Here is a 9,290-nt window from a genome sequence, read left to right as displayed (position 1 = left end):
CCTTGAGGTTTCCATTGATGAAGAATGGACCCACTATCGTTGTACCCCATGTACCACACCAAACCATCACTTTTGTTGTTCCAACAGCCTTGGAGGGATCCATCCAATGTGGGTTAGTGTCAGACCAATAGCGGTGGTTTTGTTTGTTAACTTCACCATTCACATAAAAGTTTGCCTCATCACTGAACAAAATCTTCTGTGTGAACTGAGGGTCCTGTTCCAATTTTTGTTTTGCCCATTCTGCAAATTCTGTGCGCCAATCTGGGTCATCCTCGTTGAGATGCTGCAGTAGCTGGAGTTTGTAAGGGTGCCATTTGTGAGTAGCTAATCCGCCAAAGGGATGTTCGACTAATGCCACTCTCCAGTGACATGCAGTGAGTGCTACGCTGTGGGCTCTTGCTGAATGAAGCTAGGACATTAGTGACAGTTTTCTTGCATCCACATTTTGGCAAATCCAACTCTGAACCAGTTTCACGAAACTTAGCAAGCAGTTTGCTGACTGTAGCATGGGAGATGGGTGGTCTCGTAGGGTGTCTTGCATTGAAATCTGCTGCAATGGCCCGGTTACTGCGTTCACCAGATATCAACATGATTTTGATGCGCTCCTCACGTGTTAACCTCTTTGACATGTCAATGGCTGTGAACAAAGAGAAATTTGTAAATAACTCATGAAAGAATAAAGTTACGTTGAAACCAAGCACACCATTGTTTTTCTTGAGACATTACCAATAAGTTTGATGTGTCACATGGCCCTCTTCCTATTGAAAAAACAAAAGTTGTATCCAAGATGGCTGACTTCTAAATGGCCACCATGGTCACCACCGATCTTGAGGGGTTTGCCCCCTCACATGTACTAATGTGCCGCAAACAGGACTTCAATATTACCAACCATTCCCATGTTTTTACGGTGTATCCATATAAATGGCCCACCCTGTACTGTTAGTGGTGCCTTTCACTGGGTTGAGTAGCCACTTTTACTTTTACATATTTAAATCAAAAATATGTTGGTTATGCAATGAAGAAAATAAATCACAGCACTTCCTGCTTACCCACATGTGGTTGTTTTAAAACTATATATATAGAAACTGAGTGTTGGGTATGCATGTATGCTACATGTGATGTGCATTGGGGACCATATATTAAGATGTGCTGTGCTTTTTTTTTTATAGGATTTAACAGTGGAGGCCCCCATGTGCCTTCCCTCTGAAAATATCGCAAACTTAATAGAAAGTATAGAAAGATTTAACATAAAGGAGGGTGAACCATCAGTTTTTATAGGTGAGTTTTTCTACATGAGGATGCTCTATAATAAATCTCCTGATGAATCCCTGCTATTTCATTCATTTGTTTTCAATGATTGTGTAATTTGCAGAAAGTCTGTGCTCTTGTCAAAACTACTAACATCCTTTAATCAACTCAATCCATTCTAAAGGTTGCTTCTTTTTCTTATTGTTATTATATTCAACTAGTTTCTCCCCATTTGCACATCCCTATAAAACCTTAATTTGCAACTGTTTTTTCCAGATTCTGAACAGAGTGCAGCTCTCTACATAACACGCTCTGGATCTGATGAATCTGTTGGTATTCAGAAATTTGGTAAAGCAGGAGTGGGGCCAAAGAACCACGATAAAGGTATTTTCATAAAGTTAGAGCCAGAGAGACCTTATTTAGTGAAATCGCATCACTCTAAATGTTTGGATTCAAATAAATATTTTGTCTTTCAATGTTTAGAGCAGCATTATGTAGGATTGGTGCTCAGCAAACGTGAAGAGGATCCCTCCCAGAACAGAGTTTATGGCTTGTATAGGGAGAAAAGCAAAGACCCTGGACTGTTCAGTGAAATGTGGCTCCCTTTTGTGACCCGGGTTTGCATGGTAAGACCAAAATAGTTTGAAAATTTGTATTAAGTGCCACCGAAATTAAAAAATTAAATAAACATAAATACATCATGACTGATTGACTGTCCATTGCTTCTAGGCAGATGTTGGTGGTCCCAAGAACAATTTGCAGTTTACCTGGACATCCCAGATGAATGCCAGGCTCTTCTGTGGAGATCGTAACAGAAAACAGCATTTCTCTGAACTGGTGGATGTTTCCACTGTGGATGCAGATCGATGGCAGGATACAAAGATTTATGCACTCTTTAGAAATGAATGGTAGGACTCTGATGATATTTATTTTGATGCTAATAATAATGATATAGTTATAATTTACTCTGTTTCTGTGACTAGCTATTTGTGTAATCGAATCATCTGCTTCCAAACTTCCAAACAATATCCTTTCATGGTGATAAAAGGACACTTTGTTCTTTTTAAGCTGTTCCCTACCAGTTTCTTATTTTCTCATTCTGTGTGGTCAGCTGCTTTTTCAACTCTCTCTTTTTTTTTTTTGGACCAGTCTACTCCTTTTGCTGCAAATGTCTCAGACAAACCTACAATGTGTCTCCCTGCAGGGGGATGAGTGCTGTCTGCATCTACACAATAGGAGACATTGACAAAATCTTCACAAACTCCCCATTCAAAGGCTACACAAAAGCTGAGATGGACAGGCCAAGGATGGTATGGAATATTCAAATTGGTCTAAAGTGAAAAATTTAATAACGGCTACCATCACAAGAAGATCCCTGTCTTTTTGGGCCGGAGTATATAAACAAGAATAGAATAGCCCTTTATTATAATTTAAACCAATGGTTAAGTGTAGTCACTGAGTGAAAAATAGCTTTTAAATATTTTCTTTCACCTTTACGATATTAAATTAATTAAAAAACTAAATTAAAAGGTTTTAGATTTGTTTTTAAAACAGTCATTTGGAAACTGAAAAAGTAAACCAGAGGTTTACAGGCTTATTGACCAGTCATCTGGTGTTCAGCCAGTCTAAGTTAAGCACCTTATTTCTTCAGTGCGTTGATGATAGCACCAAGCTTCCAGTGGAAACCCTGAAGAAGATTGAAAAGACTTCAGAGATGGAGCAGCTGGTTCATCCTGTGGGAAACTCTGGCCTTCTTCTCTTCAATCACCAGAGCTATACTCACATCCAAATTGATGGCTCACCAAACAGGAGAACCAGTCACCACACTGTTATCTTCTTATCTTTAAGTGAGTAAAAACAATAATCTGAAGTAGTAAAAATGCTAAGAAGAATATGCTATAATGTATGTTTGTGTATATCTGAGATCATACCTCAGGGCGAAAATAGTGCAGTAACCAAATCTCCTTGATTGATGCGGGAGGTGCTGTGATCACAGCCATGTAATTATGAATGTATTAAAAGAATATAATATTATTCAATGGGTTTACCTGAGTTTGAAGACCAAAAATTAATAGAACCTCAGAGAGAGAGAGTGGGGTGGCTGAGGTGCATTTGTGCATTTAGATGGGTTTTAATATTTAGTATCATCCCTGCTTCTTTTTGTGGTTTTCCGCAGACAATGGAGGAATTCATAAAGTATTGCACAATAAAAATGATACCTTTCTCATTGCTGAGTTTCGACCATTCAACTACACAGAACAGATCAGCTTCATCCTTCACCCATCTTCTGTGAGTACCAGTGTTCCCTACAGAACAATATATCCTCCACTAAACCATATAGGTGTGTGAGTATGGAAAACAACTTAGATGCTCCTGAAAAGGAACATCAAACTTAGATCTGTAAATTAACTCCAGTGGAGTTTTTTGTTTTTGTTTAGAAATGGCCGAGTACATTAAGAAAACTTGTCCATCGTTACAGAAAAAGCTGTATGTGAACAATGGAAGTCAACTGGTCCAACTTGATGTAGCAGACTGCTCCCAGTATGGAGATACCTGCCAGGACTGTATGTTATCCAGAGATCCTTACTGTGGTTGGGATGGCACCCAGTGCATACGTGACACAAAGTAAGACCTCAGAGCTTTATGGAACTCATATCTGGAGAATATGCAGAATAATTCTTCGCAACCAAAGATTGCATGAAGTAGCCTTAGATTTTTCTAACAGCAAGCTGAAATAAAAATGTAATGTTTACTAATACAAACATTATTAAGAACCTACCAATGTTACCACCATAGGTTGCACATTGTAAAAGATGGTCATATTTATAAAAACAATGTTCCTTAGTATTCAAACACTCCTCAGTGTACCTCTTGATTCATACACAGGTGTGATTCACATCCTATAACGTCATACTAGCACGCCCTGAAATGTGTACATAATATGCAACATTATTAGCTTACTTTTTGCCAGTGGTGTTGCACCACCTGACAAAGCTTGATGGATGAATCATTGCACACTTCATCAAGGAAGAAGCAGCACTTAGGAAATACAATGTCCCGTAAATCATGTTATCACAATATTTCAACACTCACTGACACTCATTGGAGCTTTTGTTTATGAATTTGTCCTACTGTAGTACAGCTCTACTGCTTTATGAAAAGCTAGTGTACTGTGTAACAACCAGTTATCACCCAACGGGTGTTAGGCTTTTTTGTTCAACTAACTAAAGCTGATGCAAGTCAAGATACTTCAGCATAATTTCAATTAATTTAAAGGGATATACTTGGCAGGAGTAAGGTTCCTGTGGGTTCCTGTAAATGTTAGTTTTCTATCAACTGCCAGGATGTTGGTTACATACTGTCTAATGTAAACATACACTATGTTTTGCAGTGGGATATGGCATGATGCAGCCACTGGGAACCTAGCCATCTGTCAAGAACACGCTGAAAAAGGTATTTAAATTCAGGCACCTGCAAAATTTGGACAGAGCCCCAAACTATCTGCATAGATATATCAGAATCAGCATACTTTAAGACAAGACAAGACAAGACAAGACTTTATTAATCCCTCGGGTGGGTTCCTCTGGGAAATTCAGTTTCCAAAACACACACACACACATATATATAAATACAGATACATATATAAATAAAATATACGAAGGGGATAAATAGAATAAATAGGAATAAAAATGAAAATACAAGTGAATTGCACATTTCAAGTATGGAGTCTTTTGCACCATTGACTATTAACAAAAGTATTGCACAAAAGGTATTGCACAGTGAAGTGAAGAGGCACTACAGCTTAGTTGTTCCCCCTTCCTTTGTCCCCCTGTTTCCCCTCCCTCTCCCCTCCAGAGAGGAGTTAAACAGTTTGATGGCGTGTGGGACAAAGGAGTTTTTAAGTCTGTTAGTTCTTGTCTTGGGGAGAAGCAACCTGTCACTGAACAGACTCTTCTGGTTGTTAATGGCTGTGTGCAGAGGATGCCCAGCATTGTTCATAGTGTCCAGCAGCTTTTTTAGTGTCCTTTTCTCTGCCACTGTTACCAGAGTGTCCAGCTTCATGCCGACCACAGAGCCAGCCTTCCTGATCAGTTTCTCCAGCCTGGATGAGTCCTTCTTTGCTGTGCTGCTCCCCCAGCACACCACAGCATAGAAAAGTACTCCAGCAACCACTTTATTAATCCCTCGGGAAATTATGTGGGTTACAGCTGCTCCAGCACAGTAACATTAACAAAAATAGACTGAACTATTTAACAATACAATATGTTAACATACAAGGAATAGCACAATATATACAAATCACCAAATAATAAATATCCAGGGTTGACAGATGCAATTATAAATAACTATCAAGAATATTCACAGCAACATTACTGAGTAGAACAGAGCGTGTGCAAAAAGGATGTAACTATTGCAGTGTTTACATTGTATTAGATAGAGGAGTTGTACAGGGAGATGGCCACAGGCAGGAATGATTTCCTGTGTCGTTCAGTGGTGCTTTTTGGTAATCTCAGTCTCTCACTGAACGTGCTCCTGTGACTAGCCAGCGTGTCATGGAGTGGGTGGGAGGTATTATCCAACATTGTCTTTATCTTGGAAAAACTTTCGCCCCTCTGACACCACCTTAAGAGAGTCCAGCTCCATATCCACATTACTGGCCCTGCAGATAACTTTATTTAGTCTGTCGGCATCAGCAATCCTTAACCTGCTCCCCCAGCATGCAACAGCATAGAGGATAGCACTGGCCACAACAGACTTGTAGAAAATCCTGAGCATTGTCCGACAGATGTTGAAGGACCTCGGCCGCCTCAGAAAATAGAGACGACTCTCGCCCTTCCTATAAAGTGCAGTAGTGTTTTTAACCCAGTCCACTTTATTGTCTATGTGTACTCCAAGGTATTTATATGTCCACGTTGACCCCATGGATTGAAACAGGGGTCAAGGGTTTTCTGGTCTTCTGGTCTTCCTAAAATCAACAGTCAATTCCTTGGTCTTTCCCATGTTGAGCTGCAGATGTTTCTGCTCACACCACATGACAAAGGAGTTGACCACAGCGCAGTACTCTGACTCATCACCCCTGCTGATGCATCCAACCACTGCAGAGTCATTAGAAAACTTCTGGAGATAGCAGGTCTCTGTGCAGTGGCTGAAGTCTGTGGTGTAGAGGGTGAAGAGGAAGGGGGAGAGGACAGTCCCTTTTGTTTCCCCTGTGTTGCTGATTACCTTGTCAGACACAACGAGACCACATATTGTGGTCTTCTTGTCAGGTAATCAAAAATCCAGGACACCAGAGAAGCATCCACTTGCATTGCTGTTAGTTTATCACCCAGGAAGGTCGGCCTGATGGTGTTGAATGCACTGGAAAAGTCAAAAAACATGACCTATGCAGCACTCGCTGGCTGGTCCAAATGGGTGTAGACACGATTGAGCATGTAGAGATGATGGCGTCCTCATTTCCGAGTAAGGACTGGTAAGCAAATTGAAGGGGATTCTGATGTGGTCTGACTATGGGTCGGAGTAGGTCCAGGATGAGTCTTCCCAGGATTTTCTTGATGTGGTAGGTCAGTGCCCACAGGCCTGTAATCCTGGGGGTCAGCACTGGGACCCTCTGCACACTCAGACTCAACTTGAACAGTTTATGAAAGACTCCACAAAGCTGGGGGGCACAGGCCTTGAGGACACGGGGACTCAGTCCATCTGGTCCAGCAACCTTGCCTCCTCATTTGCCTCTGAACCTGGTCTTGAGTGAAAGTGATGTGTGGCAGCCTCGCTTCTGTCAGTCTGCTCCAGGGCAGCTGTGGCTACAACTGTAGCTTGCCTCCACCAGTGTGTGAATGTGAGAGTGAATGAATAGTGGTATTGTAAAGCGCTTTGAGGGTCTCGAAAAGCGCTATATAAATGCAATCCATTATTATTATTATTGTGAATGCATTCCAGCAACTGGAAGAAATCTTGGTTTGTCTTCTTTTTTTTATCTTCTTTTTTTCACAATATGCTCTCTTTCATGTTGTTTTCCTATTGGTTGGAATGTAGATGTGGGTTTTAGCAGCAGTCACATGGTTATATTAAATTTCTGACACTATCAAAACTTTTAATGAGACATTTGAAAGGTTTTTACTGATACATTTTCAATCTGATGGCTTATCTATTGCTTCCTAAAAAAAAGGTTTCAACCATTTTTCCAAAGAGCTTAGTGCACTGGATTTGTGAGAAGAAATCAGAAATTTAAAAAAAAAAGATGTCAAACAAAAACATGGCTAAGCTAAATGGGCGTTCTTGTGTTTTTTTCCACAGAATTTCCAAATCCAGAAAAAGATGTTGTCAGATTTCACGCAAAGCATTTTCTGCAATGCCCAGTATCCTCCCGTCATGCTCAGTACAGTTGGCACCACCTTCAAAACTCCTCATCCTGCATCGGGAAGCCAGATCATTGCCTTTATTTGATCAACAGCATGGGACCTGAGCAGGAAGGAACTCATACCTGTGTATCAGAGGAAATGGGTTACAGGAAAATCCTGGCACAGTACCAACTACAGCTGGGGAACAAGGTGGTTGGTTTACAGTCAAAGCCAATGATCTGGGTTTGTCTCATGGTGGTTCTGATTCAGATGTTGTGATGTTAGTTCCTCAGAGTTGTGATACTATAAAAAAAATTTCATTATTCTTTAATTTATTTTTATTTTTTTAACTAAAATAAAACTCTATTACTTCTAATACTTTGAGCTGCAGCTCGGGATGTAGAGCAAGCCATTATTGTAGAGTTTTGATATCTGGTTTTGCAAATGTCCTTGCCACCAATGCATTCATTAGCGTGTGTGAGAGAGATAGATTAAAAAACAAACTGCAGTTATACAGCCACGCTCCAAAGCTTTTCTTTTTTTGAGGGGCTAATTCATTCATTTTTTTCTTCTTATGGAAAAAATATATTGAATATCAGTTGGACTCAGGCTTGTTGACAGTATTAAAAGCTGAAGTTCAATGGTATAAAATGCTGTCTGTGGTAATTTTTAGAAATTAATTGCAGTGTTGCATGCAGTACATGCATGCATGTCAATCAATATTGATTGATTCATTTTTTTTATTCTTTCCTGTAACTGTTGCATCTGTTTCCTGTAATTAGAAATTCTGCCAGAATGTACACAGTGCACGTTATAAATTTCCGGCCATGTGTCTTAGCTCATGTAGATTTCCAAACACTGACCCAGTTTCTGTTTGTTCAGAGTTCGGTTAATAAAGAGAAGAAACACTCAGACACTTTTCCCCTATTTTTGAGTGAAACCTGATCATAAATTCCAAGTAGAAAGGTAAGACTTTTGACCTCACAGTGCTTTAGGATAGCAAGCAAGTTGCTGCTTTTCAAATCCTTAACCTGGCAGTACAAATGAAGCTACAAACAAAACAAAAAGAGATTTAATTTATCACATTTTTGCAGTTACGTGAGTCCAAAAAATACCACATCTAAACATTTCAACCATCTTTTCAACATATAAACTAAAGGAAATAAACTGCAAATGTTTACAACATGCGTCTGTCTTTTTCAGAGTCTCTCATGTTAGTGTCTGATGATAAACAACTCCAAACATGTTACCACAAAAAACGCGCTGATGGGTCTCATTCTCCATAAAGTGAATAAACACCTCTCACAATATAAACACAGACCATTACCATGTGAACCTCCTGGTTAACATCCATAAAGAAAAGGGTTATTTTGGCACCTCGCATCTTTCATCTGCATTCATGCTAGTGCTGATCCACAATGATAGCAAACCCTTTATATATATATATATATATAGTGGTCTATTTTAGACAAACCTTTAGCATGGTGTTGTTATGGAGCACATGTGCCAGGCAGATTAGGAGTCATTCAGGAGAAACTAGGAACTAACTAGGCTTTATTGGAGAAGCACAGGACACACTGAGCACACAGCTAAACGGAGCTAGAAGACTGTTTACTTAGCCTGGCAGGGCGAAGGACACTGTCTCAGCTGAACTCTGGACATATATACACATGCAGATGTACACTCATCCCCCCTCCCCCTCCA

The 9,290-nt window shown here is 39.9% G+C and overlaps 1 protein-coding gene across 2 annotated transcripts in view; it reads left to right on the top strand.

The window, feature by feature from the left end:
• The window catches only part of LOC102215902 (semaphorin-7A-like), an 11,401-nt gene extending 3,291 nt beyond the window's left edge, over positions 1-8,110 (top strand). For both annotated transcript variants that reach the window (XM_005727582.2, XM_005727583.2), the window contains 10 exons: positions 1,170-1,278; positions 1,525-1,632; positions 1,732-1,874; positions 1,978-2,156; positions 2,453-2,558; positions 2,900-3,095; positions 3,425-3,537; positions 3,728-3,873; positions 4,640-4,701; positions 7,543-8,110. In XM_005727582.2, coding sequence (XP_005727639.1) covers positions 1,170-1,278; positions 1,525-1,632; positions 1,732-1,874; positions 1,978-2,156; positions 2,453-2,558; positions 2,900-3,095; positions 3,425-3,537; positions 3,728-3,873; positions 4,640-4,701; positions 7,543-7,865 — 1,485 coding nt within the window. In that variant the 3' untranslated portion in view covers positions 7,866-8,110. The remainder of the gene's footprint in view (positions 1-1,169; positions 1,279-1,524; positions 1,633-1,731; positions 1,875-1,977; positions 2,157-2,452; positions 2,559-2,899; positions 3,096-3,424; positions 3,538-3,727; positions 3,874-4,639; positions 4,702-7,542) is intronic.
• Positions 8,111-9,290: the final 1,180 nt, after the last annotated feature.

The sequence above is a fragment of the Pundamilia nyererei genome, unplaced genomic scaffold, assembly GCF_000239375.1.
Source record: "Pundamilia nyererei isolate P.nyererei 1_Seehausen unplaced genomic scaffold, PunNye1.0 scaffold00025, whole genome shotgun sequence".
Lineage (NCBI taxonomy): Eukaryota > Metazoa > Chordata > Actinopteri > Cichliformes > Cichlidae > Pundamilia > Pundamilia nyererei.
The sequence above is the reverse complement of the archived record's forward strand: the minus strand, read 5'-3'. Positions and strand labels throughout refer to the sequence as shown.